The 19,756-nt window shown below is 38.9% G+C and overlaps 1 protein-coding gene across 1 annotated transcript in view; it reads left to right on the top strand.

Moving 5' to 3' along the window:
* Positions 1-19,756, top strand: part of CFAP91 (cilia and flagella associated protein 91) — a 97,945-nt gene that overhangs the window by 35,769 nt on the left and 42,420 nt on the right. The window contains exons 8-10 of the mRNA XM_052643896.1: positions 1,631-1,788; positions 4,159-4,341; positions 5,643-5,785. Coding sequence (XP_052499856.1) covers positions 1,631-1,788; positions 4,159-4,341; positions 5,643-5,785 — 484 coding nt within the window. The remainder of the gene's footprint in view (positions 1-1,630; positions 1,789-4,158; positions 4,342-5,642; positions 5,786-19,756) is intronic.

Genomic DNA, 19,756 nt, shown 5'->3' on the forward strand with positions numbered 1-19,756 from the left:
TCTGATCTTCTCTTTCTCCTTAGTAACTTATCTAGACTGTCACAGAATTCCACTGATTTTTGCAAAATGTCTTTCAGACTGACCCTTTCTGTTCTTTACCAGCGCCAGGGTCCCTCGACTTTGACCCTCTTCCTATCCATCAAACAGCCTCCTGGCTGACCCTGTCTCTTCCCCCTGGTACCGGATTCAGTCAGGACCTCTTGGGTTCTAGCTGCAGCTAATAAGGCATTTATATTTAAAAGACAACTTGTGGAATGTTTCAGTTAAGAGATGACCTCACAGTACATAAGTAACAATATGCTAGGGTATTTCTGGTTGAATTTTTAGCCATTTTAACTGATGTATTTTCAGTAATGAGATTATCTCTGAATATGTAGAAATGATGAGGACCAAAAAATTCCAGCTCCTTAGCAAGAAGAGGGGGGAGGGAAATTCTTGAGGTGCCCTTTGTTCCTGTGCTGAGGTGCTTTGTTGCTCATAGCATTGCTACCAAGCCCCTGACAATGTACTGTCTCTGCTGAGGCCCCACTTCTCGCTTGTCAGTGTGGCGAATCTCAACCCTTTTGATCCTCAAGTGCCGAGTTAATGGCTACTTTTAAGAAGCCTTTCCCACCACCCCGCTCCTTCCTTCTGATCAACTGGGAATAGCACTGAAAGAGGTGCTCTGCCATTTCTTCCCCTGCAGAAGTCTTTTCATTCTTCTGCCCTGGGGTTTTGATCCCTGTGTTGTAAATGTTGGCTTATATGCCTACTTCATTGAAACAGTGCTCCTTGAGACAGTGCATTTTATCTTGTTCACCATTGTTTTATTCCCTGCCTGGCATACGTGTTTGACAAATAAGTGATTGAATAAATTATTATGTAAAATTTTAAGTAAGAGTAAAATGTTCAAATCTCCATTTTAGAAAGGAAAATCTTGACCACGACATGGAGCAAAGATTGGAAGGTGGCGAGACTAGACTAACACGTAGAGTCCAAGTCAGGAGAGAGGTGACCAAGACCTGAGCTAGGGGACAGGTGTAAGAAGTGTTTCAGAGGAGGGAAGGAGGCAGGAGAAGGAGTAGGTTTCTGGGGAAATAAAGTGAGTGAGGCTTCTTTGAAGGGATGATTGGAGATTCAAGTAGGTGGAAGTTCCGGTTCAGAGATATCTGGGCTGAAGCAGATACTTTGAAGTCGTATGTGCACATAAGTAAGGTAGTCCTGGAGAACCGTGAGAAGGTGAGGTAAAGGGAAGTGAAGAATGAATATCCGTATGTGTCAGATGCTGGCATTTTCGCATTCACCACTTAAGGTAGCATGCCACAACCACGTTTTCTCTCAATCCTCCTGTTCCTTAACTCTCCAGCAATACCTGTCGGCCTGAAACTGTGGACAAACATTTTTCTGTTCACTTAGGCCCTTCTGCCTAGAAATGCACCCATATAATATTCTTCTTATATAAAGCCTATAGAGTGCCTACCCCAACCCCCAACTCATTTTCCACAGTTTTGCCAGAGTGGTCTTTTTAAAATGCATGAATATGGTGCCAGCCTGAAGAGAAGGTCCTATTTATGGCAAATGTTCCCTTTCTTTAATAGAGCATCCTGTTTGAGAGACCATAGGCTTCTTTATGATTGTAATTTGCTTGAAGATTGCAGGAGATTCGCCTGGAAGTTCTAAAAGAGCTGCTGAAGAAGCGTGACGAGAATCAAAAAGAAGTGAACATGGCACGCTTGAATGCCCAGTGGTCTAAACTACAGGAAGCGAAGGAGGCAAAGTTGGCACAGATTCAGCGCAAGCACGTGTCAGGTGATGGTGCAGCACCAGCCCACAAGGGGTGGAAAAGCTGGCTCCAGTTTGGGTTTTTGGCCAAAGCTGATTTAACTGTGATAGAATTCTTTTTTTTGGTCCTAGTGTTATTTAACTGATAAGTAACAATATAATAAGGAGATGAGTTATTTCTCAGAAGTAGAAGAGTGGAGGAAAATTCATCACTAAGAAAATCAAGTAATGGTATTCTAACAGGTAGCAAGGTGTTGGCATTTATGGACTCTGTGTGTGTGTGTGTGTGTTGTGTGTAGGTATTGGGCTACCCACATTCATAGGCTGAAGCCCTGGATAGAGAGCTTTATTTCTCAACCTGTTTTTCATTGTTTCCCACTAAAAGAGGCATTCAGATATCTTTTTTCCTATTTATCCCCCTTCCATGAAATTAAAATTTTTTTAAAAGCCCCCTGTGCTGGGTCTTCTTTTCCATGCAGGGGCTTCAGTATTGTGGCACGTGGGCTTAGTTGCCCCATGCCTGGCATGTGAGATCTTAGTTTCCCAACCAGGGATCAGATCCATATCCCATGCATTGCAAGGCGGACTCTTAACCACTGGACCAGTAGGGAAGTCCCTCTCATGAAATTTTAATACCATAGGTGTACTATATATCTGTTTATATACTATAAATATATCTGTACTTTATACATAAAAGAGAAGTCAGTGGAGGATTAAAAATGACTTAATAAAAATTTTTAGTTAGAATTTAAAGTAAAACATTTTAATTTAGCATTTAGCTTTATAGCTGTACTTGCTGAGTAACTTTTAATATAATTTATTTACTTATAAAAGTTACACTGTACCATTTATATATGCAGATTAGCAATCTATACACATAACAATAGCAATGTAATCACAGTAAAGAAGTATTCAGAAATTTCCTAGTAAAACAATTACAAAAATTAATTTCTTAAAAATTATTTTTAGTGAACTTTTCACTTTATTGATGTGAGAAAATAACTTTAACTTAATTAGCTGCCGCATATGCATTTGGATACTGCCAACATTTTTTTCTTTTCAGCAGTTGACATAATTAGCAATGGGTTGACTCTTTTTTTCTTGTTACTCCTTCTATCCCTCTCTCTTCATCCTCTGGGATCACCTCCCAATAAACTACCTGCACACATGCCCTTATCTCAGGTTCTGTCTTTGGGGGAACCCAGGCTAAGAAACGACTCAAATGTCACTTCCTCCAGGAAGACCTTCAAGGACCCCTGCCCCCAGAAAGTCAAGTGCTTGTTGTCTGCTCTCAGTGTTATATGCCCCTGAATTTTTTTGAGTGTGTGAGAAAATGACTTTTCACTTAACTAGCTTTTAGGTATGCATTTAGATATTGTCAATAGTTTTTTCTTTTCAGTCCTTGAAATAACCAATGATGGGTTGACTAATTTTCATAAATAACTAAGGCTTCCCAGGTGGCTCAGTGGTAAAGAATCTGCCTGCTAGTGCCGGAGACACCAGTTTGATCCCTGGGTGAAAAAGATCCCCTGTAGAAGGAAATGGCAACCCACTTCAATATTCTTGCCTGGGAAATCCCATGGACAGAGAAACTTGGCGGGTACAGTTCATGAGGTTGCAAAAGAGTCGGACACAACTTAGCAATTAAACAAAAACAAAATAAAATATACAGTATTTGAATCATGAAATTCCAACTCACACACAAAAGCCCTGAGGGTCACATATAGATAACATTCAAAAGGCAGCAGTGGTACATGCAGCCACCTCTTACAATATGGCTTCAAAATCTCACAATCTGATTTTACACCTGTTGAGAGTACCTGATGTAGAGCCTTCAAAAGGGGGTGGGTCTGTGATGGGTTTGAAAGAAAAGGAGCGTGTAGAGGTAGTAATCCTGACTCCTTAAATTAGTAAACTAGTATGTACAGCTGAGCCTGCCAAATAATTCTGAAACTATAAGCTTGGATATATTCTAATTTATTCTGGTGTTAGCCAAGATGACCAGAGATTTTTTGGAGAGCTTGTAGCCTTCCTTTCCTTTTAATTATTCTCTTAGGAGAAAATAATTCCCTCATCTCTATTGAAGACATGTATTTTTCAGTTACTTTGAGTTTCTTTCATTCATTGCACAAACTTATTTCTGGCCCAGAGCTTAGAATGCAGTTATAAAAGATTTTTGATGAGTACCAATTGAGGACACTAGCTGATTCAGCTTCTGTCATATCCACCTGTTCTTTATCTTAAGTGTTATATTCGGGCTGCAGTTAGTGATCATGATAAAATTTATTCAGCTCAATAATCTCCTTGTGAATAAAACTACAACTGGTTTACTAGCCTGTATTTGGATCATTCAGAAAAATATTTTAGAGATAGTCATGGAGGTATATTTTATTTTAGCAATCAGAAAACTTACGGGAAAGGGAAAGAATATAGAAGGGAAGTTGGAGAGAAGAAATATCATCAAGGATTATTGTGATTATGCATCACAGGTCTATGGACCTCTATCTCGCCTTGGTCGTTTCCCAGACAACAATTCAGAGGACTTTGTAGTAAAAAACCACTATCTCAACACCTATGAAGGTAAGCAGTTGCCATAATTACAAGCCTAGTATAAGAGAGTTATCTTAGAAATATGAAATATAGCAATTTAGATTAAAAGCTAATCAAAAATAAAATATTTGCAAGAAATAGCCATTACATGTTTAGTATTATTAATAATGAGTTCATAGAAACCAATAAAAACTATAAAGACCCAAATAAATAAATGGATACACTATGCAACAATTTACCAAGCAGTAAAGTCAATAAACTACTAAACATTTAAACATGTTTAATGTCACTAAAATCAAAGTTATGCAAAAATAAAATAGAAAAAGTTTTTATACCAGGTTTATGATGCAAACGAGAAATATGTAATGAAATCAGCCCTTTATGAAGAAACACCAGAATACTAGTGGGCAAGGGAATGGATAAACAAGGGGATAAATTAATGGAGAGGGTTATACCTGTTGTATACCTGGAGAAGGGAATGGCAACCCACTCCAGTATTCTTGCCTGGAGAATCCCAGGGACAGAGGAGCCTAGCAGGCTTCAGTCCATGGGGTCACAAAGAGTCGGACACGACTGTGTGACTACCACCACTATGCTGCTAAGTCACTTCAGTCATGTCCGACTCTGTGTGACCCCATAGACAGCAGCCCACCAGGCTCCCCTGTCCCTGGGATTCTCCAGGCAAGAACACTGGAGTGGGTTGCCATTTCCTTCTCCAATGCGTGAAAGTGAAGTCGCTCAGTCGTGTCCGACCCTCAGCGACCCCATGGACTGCAGCCTTCCAGGCTCCTCCATCCATGGGATTTTCCAGGCAAGAATACTGGAGTGGGGTGCCATTGCCTTCTCTGACCACCACTATACCTGTGGTAAAGTCCAAGAGAGCCTTAATTAAATTATTTAAATTTCAGTTGAGAGGTTGGAGAATCATATAGCCAAGATCGTGCGTTGACGGTCACACCACTGAACTTGCACCTCTGGCTGACCCTCTCTAGAGCTGAATACGATAACCTGGTGTACAGCCACTTCAGAATGGTGTGCCATGTAGCATATGATCATTAACTTCCTGGTTATTATTGTGGTATTATTACTTTTTGGTAGGACAGTGGTTTCATTTTAGAATGCATTTCTTATTTTACAATCTAAGTTACCAAGAATATAAGTTAATTATATAGAAATTTCCTTTGTATTTCAAGGACAATTCAATTATATGAGGTACACCTTGTCAATAATTCTAAATAAAACCACTTGGCAAACTGCTAATAAAATTAACAGTATGCTTTCAAATGATATATTTAAGCACCAGATGCTAATCATGTACTTCCTTTCCATAGGATTAGTTGAGCTTGAGTCATGTCTCCCAGATTTTGTGACACAACCCCGAGTTAAACCACCAAAACCAAAAGTCACTACTACCAAAGATGGTTTTCTAAAGAGGGCTGCAAGGGTGGACCGTGAGTTGGCAGAGGTTCATAAGGTATGCTGCTGCTGCTGCTTTTTTTTTTTTAACTTTCTTAGCAAATTTTATTTATTTTTATTTATTGGAGGATAATTGCTTTACAATGTTGTGTTGGTTTCTATTGTACAACATGAATCAGCTATAAGTATACATATATCCCCTTCCTCTTCAGCCTCCCTCCCACCCTTCTTGATCATCACAGAGCACTGAGGTGAGTTCCAATCTGGATGACAAGATACTTCTAGTGGGGCTTTTGCAGAGTTATACTACACTCCAAAACTGCACTTTGTCTTGGGCAGCAATGGGCACAACACACAAGCCTACATTTTTTTCTCCTCTCTAGACCTTTCTGGTGGTTGCCTGTGTTGTGCTGAATCAGAGTTTTACCCCCTCATTTCAAAACGTAGGAAAACCTCTTGGAGGGTATTCTCCCCATTTGCAGAAGTCACGGTACTTTCTAAAAATGGTTCTGACTTGGTATCTACCCAATAAAATATGACACAGCATTGATGTATAACAAGTTTCTAGCATTCAGGATTACTGTTGGTTTTAATAGTGTAATAGGCCTTATTTTTCTCCTTTAAATTTGTTAGCATCATGAAGAAAGGGAGTCATGTTCAGCATCCCTCTCATCTAGTTTAAACTCAGCTAAATGAGAAAGTTTGATGGTCATCCCATGAGCCAACTGTACAGCTTCATCCATTAGCTGGCCTTTCTCTTTTCTTAATTGGACTATAGGTGTTCAGACTTGTATACTTTTGAATCTGTAGGTTATGATTGTAGTGCTTAGTCTTTATGCTGCATCAGAATCACCTGGAGGGCTTGTTAAGACATGTGCTGCTGGGCCCCACCCCCAAAGTTTCTGATTCAGTAGGGGAGAGAGGCCTGGAGTATTGGCATTTTTCGCAAGTTTCCAGGGGATGCTGATGCTGCAGGGACCACACTTTGAGACTCACTGATTTATGGCATACCCTCCTCACTGGTCCAAGCATGTTTGTTTGTTCAGTTAGTAATAGCATAAGGATCCAGGGCTTCCCTGGTGGCTCAGACAGTGAAGAATTTACCTGCAATGCAGGAGATGTGGGTTGAATCCCTCAACTGGAAAGATCCCCTGGAGAAGGAAATGAACCTGCTCCAGTATTCTTCCCTGGAGAATTCCATGGATAGAGGAGCCTGGTGGGGTTGCAAAGGGTCGGACACTACTGAGCAACTAACACTTCCACTTTCCAGGGAGCTCACACTGAAGATAAAAATTAGGTCCTTGACAATATAAGAACTAAGACATTTAAAATAGTATATCTATGTGGTTCTTTCCTACCTCATCCTGCAGTCTCTTTACTGATTCTAAATTCTATATTCATCATTTTCTCACTTTCTATAAGATTGTTTTGTAGATATTCTTATTAGAGTATGGAAGTTCCCATCTATTCCGAACATACTGAAGCTTTTAATGATGTGTTTATGTTGAATTTTATCAAATGTTTTATCTGCATTTATTGAGATAATTATATAGTTTTTCTTTAAAAAAATTACTATTCTAATAAGGAACATTTATAGCTTTTTATAAATGTTAATTTGTGCTCACATACTTAGTACTTCCCTGAAGTACTTCCCTTAGTACTTCACATACTTAGCCATATTTGGGCTTCCCTGGTGGCTTAGCTGGTAAAGAATCCACGTACAATGCAGGAGACCTAGGTTTGATCCCTGGGTTGGAAAGATCCCCTGGAGAAGGGAAAGACTACTCATTCCAGTATTCTGGCCTGGAGAATTGCCTGGACTGTATAGTCCATGGGGTTGCAAAGAGTTGGACATGACCGGGTTACTTTCACTTAGTATGAACATAACATGGTCAGAGTGTATTATTTTTATTACATTGTTGGGTTTGATATATTGATATTTTGCTCAGAATTTTTATTGTATATTCATGAGGGAAACAGCTTTATTTTTCTTACTCAGAAAGAAGAACTATATGACTGTATGTGACACTGGTCTTAGAGTTATACACATCTTCTGAAATGGACTGGAGAGTATTCCTTCTTTCTTCCTTTGGAAAGAGTTTAAATAAGTTTAAGATGATCTGTTTCTTCAGTTTGGTACCTATTCGTATAAAATTATCTGAGACAGATGTTTTCTTCATGGGAAAAATTCCTAAACACTCCTTCAGTTTTCTTACAACTTATAGAACTTTGTGCATTGTATTGGTAAATTATATTTTCTTTACAAATTCTGTTTCACCTAACCTTTCAGTATTTTTGCATATGGTTGTTGATAGTATTACTTTAAAATCTTTTTTAGTGTTTATCTATAATCATGCCCATTCTTTTCATTCATCAAGTTATTTATTTGTCCTTTAACTCTTTTTCCTTAATCAACTTTACTGAAGGGTTGTTTATTTTCTTGGTATTTTTTTCAAACATTGAACTTTTGATTTTGTTGATTTTCTCTGTTGTGTATATATTTTCAGTTTCATTAGTTCCCACTCATATTTATTTTATCTTTCTTTAGGCTTTCTTTGGTTCTGTTTTGTGGTTCTTTTCCTAACTTAAAATAGAAACATAGCTCATTAATTTTCAGGTACTCATCAGTTTCGTTTAATATTTAAAGCTAACCATTTTCCTTCAAAACACTGATTTTGGTACTTTCCATTAGTTTTGGTATATAGTTTGACATTATTGTTAATATCTTTTTTTTTAAAACATTCATAATGATTTTTGAACCTGTGAGTATTTAACAATGTGTTTTAAAATTTCCAAACATGCAGGAATTGTACTCAATTGCTCTGTGGTCAGAGATCCTAGCCTGTATGATACCTATTCTTTGAAATTTAGTGAGACTTGCTTTGTGAACTAGTATAATGATTTTACATATAAAATAATCTAACTCCAGCTTCAAATAATATGTCATGTGGTTACCGTATAGCAGATTATTCTGATTCCTCTGTACCATCCCTGTGACGTTGCTGTCATTTATTTCACTGATCCCTATGCTATAATCACCCAGTACATTTTTACTCTTACAGTTTTAGCAGTTATCCTTTAGAGCAATTAAAAATAAAACATATTTTATTTTACCTTTATTTATTCCACCTCTTCCACTCTTCCTTTTTTTAAAAAAAAATTTTATTTATTTATTTATTTTTGGTGGCGCTGGGTCTTTGTTGACGTGCTCAGCTTTCCCCAGTGGTGGAGAACAGGGAACTCTCTCTAGTTGCAGTGTGTGGGCTTCTGGTTGTGGTGACTTCTCTTGCTGTGGAGCACAGGCTCGAGGGCTCACAGCCTCAGTAGCTGTGGCCCCAGGCTCTGGAGCACAGGGGCTTACTCCGTGGCATGTGGAATCTTCCCAGACCAGGGATCGAACCCTTGTCTCCTGCATTGGCAGGAGGCTTCTTTACCAATGGGCCGCCTGGGAAACCTCACTCTTGCTTTCTTAAATAGATCCAAGTTTCTGACCTATGTTCTTTTATCTCCTTCCTAAAGAACTTGTTTCACTATTACAGGGCAGGTCTACTGGGAGTGAACTCCCTTGGTTTTATCTGGAAGTCTTTACTCCTCCTCTACTTTTTATTGAAATACAGTTCATGTACCATAAACTTAACCTTATAAAGTATACAATTCATTTATTTTTAGCATACTTAAAGATTGTTCTCCCACTTACCTGTGGTAATAGGATGATAAGCAGTTTCTGAAATTATGAGAGAGAAAAGCATTCAGTATGGTAACGTATTGGAGAATGAAATGGCAACCCACTCCAGTGTTCTTGCCTGGAGAATCCCAGGGACGGGGAGCCTGGTGGGCTGCTGTCTATGGGGTTGGACAGAGTTGGACACGACTGAAGTGACTTAGCAGCATGGTAATGTAATTCTTTGAAAGCAAAGTTATAAAACAGTAATAAAACTTATGTTAATTTCATATTAAATATCACTCACCTTGTGTCTGTGTTAAGATAGGCTATCCATTCCAAGACAGTCTTTTTTCTCATTAAAGTACAGTTGATTTACATTGTTAGTTTCAGGTATACAACACAGTGATTCAGTAGGTTGTGTTTTCATCTTGTTGATGGTTTCCTGTGCAGAAGCTCAAGTTTAATTAGGTCCTGTTTGTTTATTTTTGCTTTTGGTTCTTTTGCCTTAGGAGTTGTTACTGTTGTTTAGTTACTAAGTCATGTCCAACTCTTTTGTGAACCCACGGACTGTAGTCCACCAGGTTCCTCTGTCCGTGAGATTTCCCAGGCAAGAATATTGGAGTGGGCTGCCATTTCCTTCTCCAGGGGATCTTCCCAACCCAAGGATAAAACCCGTGTCTCCTGCACTGGCAGGTGGATTCTTTACCATTGAGCCACCTGGGAAGCCCTTGGCTTAGGAGACAGATCCATAAAAGACATTGCTACAATTTATGTCAAAGAGTGTTCTGCTTATGTTCTTTACTAGGAATTTTATGGTCTCCAGTCTTAGATGGAGGTCTTTAATCCATTTATTTTTGTATATGATGTGAGCAAAGTTTCTAGTATTATCCTTTTTAAAAATTATTTATTAATTTTTTGGTTGGACTGGATCTTCATTGTTGTGTGTGGGCTTTCTCCAGTTGCAATGAACAGGGGCTACTCTTTTTTGCAGTGCACAGACTTCTCATTGCAGTGGCGTCTCTTGTACAGCACAAGCTCTGGGCACACAGCCTTCAGTGACTGTGACACAGGGGCTCATTAGTTGTGGCTCACAGGCCCTAGAGTGCATGAGCTCAGTAGTAGTGGTGTATGGGCTTAGTTGCCTGCAGCATGTGAAATTTTCCTGGACCAGTGATCAAACCTGTGTCTCTTACACTGGCAGGCAGATTCCTATCGACTGTACCACCAGGGAAGTCCTCTAATATTATCCTTTTACATGTTACTGTCCAGTTTTTGCAGCACCACTTATTGAAGAGATTGTCATATCTCTATTGTATATTCTTGTGTCTTTCGTCAAAGATTAATTGAAAATAAGTGCATGGGTTTATTTCTGAGCTCTTCTGTTCTGTTGATCGATGTGTGTCTCTTCATGGTAGTATCATACTGTCTTGATTACTATAGCTTTGTAGTATAGTCTGAAGCCAGGGAGCATGTTAATTCCAGATTTATCCTTTTTTCTTAAGATTGCATTAGTAATTTGGGGCCTTTTGTGATTCATATAAATTTTGGGGTTGTTTCTTTTGGTTCTGTTGAAAATGTCTTGGATATTTTGATAGGGATTGCATTAAATATGCAGATGGCTTTGGGTAGTATGGACATTTTAACTATTAATTCTTCCAATCCAAGAACACAGGTTATATTTCCATTTCTTTGTATCATTTTCAGATTTCTTCATCAGTATTTTATAGTTTCAGAGTATAGGTATTTGACCTCAGTGGTAAGTTTATTCTTTGGGTATTTTATTCTTTTTGATGTGTTTTCAAATGGGACCATTTCTTTATTTTTTCTTTATGATATTTCATTATTAGTATATAGAAAAGCAACAGATTTCCATATATTACTCTTGTATCTTATAACTTTAGTGAATTAATTCATTGGTTCTAATAGTTTCTTTTGTGGAAACTTTAGGTTTTCTATATATAGTATCATATCATTTGCAAATAGTGACAGTTTTACTTCTTCTGTTCCAATTTGGATGGATTTTTTTCTTGTCTGATTGCTGTGATGAGAACTTCCAATACTATATTAAATAGAAGTGGCAAGAGTGGGCATTCTTATCTTGTTTCTGATTTTGGAGAAAAAACTTTCAGTTTTTCACCATAGAGTATGTTAGTCCTTGTGGGTTTGTGATAAATGTCTTTTATTATATTGAGATATGTTCCCTCTGTATCCACGTTACTGAGAGTTTTTATCATGAATGGATGTTGAATTTTGTCAAATGCTTTTTCTGTGTCTGTTGAAATGAATATATGATTGTTGCCTTTCCTTTTGTTAATGTGATGTATCATATTGATTGGTGAATATTGAACCATCTTTGCATCCCTCAAACAAATCCCATTTGATCATGGTGTGTGATCCTTTTTATTGTTGCTTGGGTTTGCTAATATTTTGTTGAGGATTTTTGTATCTATATTCATTAAATTTATTGGCTTGTAATTTCCTTTTTTTTTTTTCAGTATCTTTGTCTGGTTTTGATGTCAGGGTAATGGTAGCTTCAGAATGATTTTGATAGTGTTCCATCCTTATCTATATTTTGGAAAAGTTTGAGAAGGTTACCTTGGTAGAATTCCCTTGTGAAGCCATCTCATTCTGAACTTTTGTTTCCTGGGAATTTTATTGTTTTTATTTTGTTTGTTTGGTTTTGATGGGGTTTTCTTGTTTGTTTTTACAAATTCAAGTCACTAGTAGTGATCTATCTGTTCAGATTATCTGTTTCTTCCTGATTCAGTCTTGGAAAGTTATATGTTTCTAGACTTTTGTCCATTTCTTTAGACTGTCCAATTTGTTGTCATATAACTATTCACATTATTTTTAAAATTTTGTTTGTTTTTAGCTGTGCCAAGTCCTCACTGCTGTGCAGCTTTCTCTTGTTGCAGAGAGCAGGGGCTGCTCTCTAGTTGCAGTGCACGGCTCCTCATTGCAGTGGCTTTTTATGTTGTGACGCACAGGCTTCAGGAGTTGTGGCGTGTAGGCTCAGTAACTGTTGCAGCTTCCAGACTCTAGAGCACAGGCTCAGTGGTTGTTGCACACAGGCTTAGTTACTCCATGGCATGTGGGATCTTCCCAGATCAGGGGTTGAACCTGTGTCTTCTGAATTGCCATGTAGATTCGTTACCACTGAGCCACCAGGGAAGCCCAGTATTTTCTTATTTTTGTATCTTTGTGACATCTGTTGTTATTTTTCCTCTTTCATTTCTTTTTGTGTTGATTTGGGTCCTCTCTCTCTTCCTCTTGATGAGCCTGGCTAAAGGTTTGTCAGTTGTGTTTATCTTTTCAAAAACCAGTCCTTGGTTGTTGTGTTTAATTGTTTATTTGGTCTCTATTTCCTAATGTTTATGATTTCCTTCCTTATGCTGACTTAGGGCTTTATTTAGTTTTCTTTTTCTAATTACTTTTGATGGAAGGTTAGGTTGTTCATTTTAGATTTTTGTTTGTTTGTTTGCTTCTTGAGGTGGGCCTGTATCATTATAAACTTTCCCGTTAGGACTGCTTTTGCTGAATTCCATCAGTTCTGAAAAGTTGTGTGTCCGTTTTCATTTGTCTTGGGGTGTTTCATCTTTGACATCTTCGTTGACCTATTCTTTTTTTCAGTAACACATATTTTAGTCTCCCTGTGTTTGTGCTCCCCCTCCCTTTGTTTTGCTATAACTGATTTTTAGTTTCATAGGTTTATGGTCGGAAAAATGCTTTATACAATTTCTATTCTCTTAAATTTACTGGGACTTGTTTTGTGGCCTAGCATGTGATCCATCCTGGAGAATGTTCCCTGTGCATTAGAAAACAAAGTATATTCTGCTGTTTTTGAATAAAGCATCCTTCAGTTCAGTTCAGTTGCTCAGTCGTGTCTGACTCTTTGCGACCCCATGAATCACAGCACACCAGGCCTCCCTGTCCATCACCAACTCCCGGAGTTCACTCAGACTCACGTCCATCAAGTCAGTGATGCCGTCCAGCCATCTCATCCTCTGTCGTCCCCTTCTCCTCCTGCCCCCAATCCCTCCCAGTATCAGGGTCTTTTCCAATGAGTCAACTCTTCACATAAGGTTCTTAGATATCTATTTAGTCTGACTGGTTAATTGTATCATTTAAAATTGCTATTGAGTTATTGACATTCTGTCTGGGTGATCTATCCATTGATATAAGTCAGGTGTAAGCCCCTACTATTATTATATTATTATCAATTTCTCCCTTTATGTCTATTAATGTTTAATTTAAATATTTATATTTAGGTGTTCCTTTAATGGGTACATATATGTTAATGAGTGTAATATCTTCTTCTTTATTGATCTTTTTTCTTTATATAAAGCTCTTCTTCATCTCATGTTAGACTTTTTAAAAAAACCTATTTTATCTGATATGAGTATTGCTAGCCCTGCTTTCTTATTTCTATTTGAATGAAATATCTTTTTCCACCACTCACTTTCAATCTGTATGTGTCTTTAGCTGTGAAGTGAATCTCTTCTAAGTAACATGTAGATGGGTCTTATTTTTAATCTTCTAAGTAGTATATAGATGGGTCTTATTTTTAATCCACATCTTTTGTTTGGATCCTTTATTCCATTGATATTTAAAGTAATTATTGATAGGTATGTACTTGTTACTATTTTATTACTTGTTTTCTGGTTGTTTCTGTAGTTCTCCGTTCATTCTCCTTTTTGCTTCTTCTCTTGTAGTTTGATGATTTCCTTTAGTAGAATGCTTATGTTCCTTTCCTCTCCATTTTTGTATATCTATTGTAAGTTTTTGATTTTGTGGTTACCATGGGATTCATACATGTTGATCTATAACTAAATCTGCTTCTTTCAAACCGGTAGTAACAAGTTCAGATACATTCTAAAAGATTTACCTTTTTCACTCTTTCCTCACATTTTGTGTTTTAATATCCTATTTTATGTCTTCATGTTTATACCTTCATTGTGTATCGTAGTTACAGTTACTTTTACAGTTGTTATCTTTTAACCTTTGTACTTGCTTATTCAAGTGGCTGAAACTTAGCCCTTACTATCTATTTGCCTTTCTTAGTGGGATTTTTCCTTGGCTATAGTTTCTTAATTCTTGCCATAGGGTTTTTTTTTTTTCATAGGGTTTTTTAATTGAGAGAAGACCCCTTAACATTTCCTTTAGTGTAAGTCTAGTATTGAACTTCTTTAGTTTTTGTTTGTCTGAGAAATTCTTTGTCTCGCCTTCAATTCTAAATGATAATCTTGCTAGATTACAGATTTTTCTCTTTGGACACATTATTAATATATTATGGCCCTCCCTTCTGATTTGCAGAGTTTCTGCTGAAAAATCAGGTGACAGCTTTATGGGGGTTCCCTTATATATGACTCTTTGTTTTTCCCTTGCTCCTTTCAGAATCCTGGGTTTAACCATTGCCATTTTAATTATGTCTTAGTGTGGGTCTGTTTGGGTTCATCTTGTTTGGGACACTATGTGCTTCTTGTACCTGAATACATTTCCTTCATCAAGTTTGGAAAGCTTTCAGTCATACTTTTAACACATATACTTTGACCCCTTTTTCTCTCTTTTCTTCTGCAACCCTTATAACACAAATGTTGATATCTTTGATGTTGTCCTATAGATCCATTAAACTATTCTCATTTTTTTTTTGTTTTCCTTTTCCTGTTCTGATTAGATGACTTCTGTTATTCTATCTTCCAGATTACTTATGTCTCTTCTTTATCACCAGTAACCTATTCATGCCTTCTAATGTGTTTTCTTTATTTCAGTTATTGTATTCTTTGTTCTGACTAGTCCTTTTTTATATTTGTTAGTTCCTTGTTAAAATTCTCATGATGTTCATCTATCCTTTTTCCTAATTCAGTTAGCACACTTATTACTGATGCTTCAAATTCTTTATCTGGTAAATTGTTTATTTCTGTTTAATTAGTTGTTTTTTCCGGTTTTTTTAAAATGTCTATATTTATTTAGTTGGCTGTGCTGGGTCTTAGTTGCACTGTGTGGGATCTTTAGTCATGGCACACTGATTCTTAGTTGCAGCGTGTGGGATCTAATTCCCTAACAAGGGATCAAACTTGGGCTGCTGCGTTGGGAACATGGAGCCTTAGCCACTGGACCACCAAGGAAGGCTCTTTCAGGGGTTTTGACTTACTTTCAATTAGGACACATTCCTCTGTCTTCTCATTTTGGTTTTCTTTCTGCTTCTATGGAATTAGATGAAACAGTTACCTATTGTGGTCTTGAAGGGGTGTCCTTATGTGGGAGCATCCCTAACAGCCTGTCTGTACCCAGTGGCTTTGGTGGGAGAGTTGGGTTTGACATGAACTCAAGTGATGTTTTCTCAGGGCATGTTGGCATCTATCCCTTGGTAGGAGTTGGGGCTGGGGGTGCAGGTGCTAGGGCTGAAGCCAGTTGTAAGACAAAGTTTCCCTTCTGCTTGGTGGCCATACTGCCCTGTTGAGGGTGAGCTCCTATACCATGTTGTTGTAGCAGAAGCCCTGAGGATTGGGTCAAAGCTGGCTCCATTCCTTCCAAGTGTACACTCTCCCCCTTCTCAGCTCTGACACACTTGCCCCAGATGAGAACAATGCTGAAGCAAGGGGGGTGGCGGGGGTAGTTGGCATGGGTTAAAGTGCAAACCTTGGCACAGGCCATAGTGGTCCCACTAGGACCAGAGATCTGGACTATCCCTGCTGCCCTGCCTCTGTAAGCACCAGAGATGGCTGTCCCCCCACTGTGTTCAGATGCTGCTTTATGTTGAACCACTTCTGTATCTCACAGCCAAGTTCCCAAGAGGGCTGGAGTGTTCTCCTGGCTCAGGCTGGTCTGCATGCCAAGGCATTCATGAGAAACCAACCAGCCACCCATGCGATTTTCAGCCCACCCTCTTTGTTCTGCTTTATGAGCAATCAAGCATGCATGTGCTCTTTACAAGCAGAGTCCAGGCTTCCTACAGTCCTCCTGTTACTCCCACTGGCTCTCTAACCAGCCAAGGAGACTTGTCATCCCTGTGTCAGACCCCAGAGCTGGGATGCCCAATGTGTGACTCAAACTGCTCACTCTCTTGGGAAGATCTTGCCTGTGTTAACCTCCTCCTCTTCTGAATCCCCTGGGAAATCTTGCCTTAATCACTTCTCTTTTCTTTCTGCCCAATTCAGTATAGGTCTTACAGCTGTGTTTGTGCAAGAGTCCGTGAGTCTCCAGGTAGTTTTCACTGAGAATTGTTCCACATGTGTATTTGTAGAACAGTTTTTGGAAAAATTGAATATATTTTTGATATGCTCAGTGGAGGAAGTGAGTTCTGTGTCCTACTCCACCATCTTGATCTCTTTCTTCGGATGAATTAGACTTTAAAACAGACTCTCCAGTGAGTCTGCTGTTGTCCAGCAGTGCCCTCTGCATTGCTAGCTCCCACACAGCAGTCAGATCTCTGTAGTATATGACTGGTGATTCTTTCCTTCTTGAAACTTTTTTCAATTGAAATCTGTAGCACAGCTTCCTTGTTTGGCCTTACTTCACTGAATTTAATACAAGTCTTGGGCACGATGCTCCATATGATAAATACTTAGGTGATCATGATGACGTGAAAATGTATAGTCATTCGATTTTTACACAGAGACAGTTGCACGCGTGCATAACAGATAAATTTATTAACTGTATGGCATGATGATTACTTACCGTTCATTAGATGGAAGTGGATCACAATAAAGGTCTTCATCATTGTGGTCTCCGTGTTGAATAGACTGAGGAGGAGGAAGATGAGAGGTTGGTCTTGCTGTCTCAGAGGAGGCAGAGATGGAAGAGATAGAGGAGGTGGAAGGGGAGGCCAGAGAGGTAGGCACACCCAGTGTAACTTTACAGAAATAACATTTAATTGCTGTCTGACTTTTTTGGTTTTTCATTTCTCTAAAAATGTTTCTATGCGGTACCAATCCTTCTTTCATCATTTGCTTTTTGTTTCAGTGCCATAGCACTGAACATAGAAGGGTCTGTGTCTTACATGAAGTCACATGCAGCCTTGAGTAATCAAAATTGCTCTCCCGGGTCATCCATCAGTTGTTTCCTGTTGCTGGTTCTTCTACACGCTTTTCCTCACTGTGTGGCCCTCATTTGGAAGCAGTCCCCTCCATCAGGTCATCTTCTGTTCATTCCTCTGGTGTGGTATCCTTCTGTTGTTGTTCAGTCACTAAGTTGTGTCTGACTCTGCGACCCCCATGAACTGCAGCATGTGAGGCTCCCCTGTCCTTCACTGTCTTCCCAAGTTTGCTCAAACTCATGTCCATTGAGTCAGTGATGCCATCCAACCATCTCATCCTCGTCACCTCCTTCTCCACTTACTCTTAGTCTTTCCCAGCATCAGGGTCTTTTCCAGTAAGTCAGCTCTTCACATCAGGTGGCCTAAGTATTGGAGCTTCAGCTTTAGCACCAGCCCTTCCAATGAATATTCAGGGTTGATTTCCTTTAGGATCGACTGGTTTGATCTACCTGCTGTCCAGGGGACTCTCAAGTCTTCTCTAGCACTACAGTTCAGAGGCATCAATTCTCTGGCACTCAGATCCATGTCTTGAAACCCTTCACCCCCACCACCACCTGTTTAGCCAACTCCAGAATCTCTTTCGTGATTTCCTTGAATGGCTTTGTCATAAATCCTGTGAAGTTGGGCATAAAATCTGAACACAGTTTTCTCCAGCAGGAATTCATTGTTTGGGGCTTATTGACTTTTACAACTTTTTCTGTAACAGTGATGGCATCTTCAATGGCAGACTTGCATGGTGTCTGCATTAATAATCCTTTAATAAATAATCCTTTCCATAAAGTACCATGTGTAACAAGCCTTAAAGGTCCTTATGGCCCGCTGATCTAGAGGCTGAATTACAGCCATTGTGTTCAGGGGCAAGTAGATCACTTTGATGCCTTTGTTGTTGAACTCATGGGATTCTGAATGGCCAGGTATGACCTAAATCAAATCCCTAATGATTATACAGTGGAAGTAACAAATAGACTCAAGGGATTATATCTGGTAGAGTCCCTGAAGAACTGTGGATGGAGGTTATAACACTGTATGTGAGGCAGTGACCAAAACCGTCCCCAAGAAAAAGAAATGCAAGAAGGCACAGTGGTTGTCTGAGGAGGCCTTACAGATAGCTGAGAAAAGAAGAGATGAGAAAGGAAAAGATATATCCATCTGAATGAAGATTTCCAAAGAATAGCAAGGAGAGGTAAGAAAGCTTTCTTAACAATGCAAAGATATGGAGGAAAATGACAGAATGGGAAAGACTAGATATCCCTTCAAGAAAATCAGAGATACAAAGAGAACCTTTCATACAACGATGGGCGCAATAAAGGACAGACATGGTAAGGACCAAACAGAAACAGAAGACATTAAGAAGAGGTGGCAAGAATACCCAGAACTGTACCAAAAAAGGTCTTAATGACCCAGATAACCACAATGATGTAGTCACAGACCTAGAGCCAGACATCCTGGAGTGTGAAGTCAAGTGGGCCTTATTAGGAAGTGTTGCTACAAACAAAGCTAATGGGGGTGATTGAATTCCAGCTGAGCTATTTCAAATCTTAAAAGATGATGCTGTTAAAGCACTGTATCAATATGCCACCAAATTTGGAAAACTTATCAGTGGCCACAGGACTAAACAAGGTCAGTTTTCATTCCAACCCCAAAGAAGGGTAGAGTCAAAGAATGTTCAAACTACCATACAGCTGTGCTCATTTCACATGCTAGCAAAGTGATGCTTAAACTCTTTCAAGCTAGGCTTCAACAGTATGTGAACCAAGAATTTCCAGATGTACAAGCTGCTGGATTTAGAAAAGGCAGAGAAACCAGAGATCAAATTGCCAACATCCATTGGATCACAGAAAAAGCAAGAGAATTCCAGAAAAAAACATCTGCTTCTGCTTTGTTGACTATGCTAAAGTTTTTGATGGTGTGGATCACAGCAAACTGGAAAATTCTTCAAAAGATGAGAATACCAGACCACCTGACCTGCCTCCCTGAGAAATCTGTATGTAGGTCAACAGTTAGAACTGGACATGGAACAACAGACTAGTTCCAAATTGGGAAAGGAGTACATCAGGCTGTATATTGTCACCCTGCTTATTTAACTTATATGGAGAGTATATCATGTGAAATGCTGGGCTGGATGGAGCTCAAGCTGGAATCAAGATTGCTGGGAGAAATATCAACAACCTCAGATATGCAGATGACACAACCCTAATGGCACAAAGCAAAGAGGAACTGAAGAGCCTCTTGATGAAAGAAAAAGATGAAGGTGATGAAGGTGAAAGAGGAAAGTACAAATACTGACTTAAAAATCAACATTCAAAATATTAAGATTATGGCTTCTGGTC

This window comes from Budorcas taxicolor, chromosome 1 (assembly GCF_023091745.1).
Source record: "Budorcas taxicolor isolate Tak-1 chromosome 1, Takin1.1, whole genome shotgun sequence".
Classification (NCBI taxonomy): domain Eukaryota; kingdom Metazoa; phylum Chordata; class Mammalia; order Artiodactyla; family Bovidae; genus Budorcas; species Budorcas taxicolor.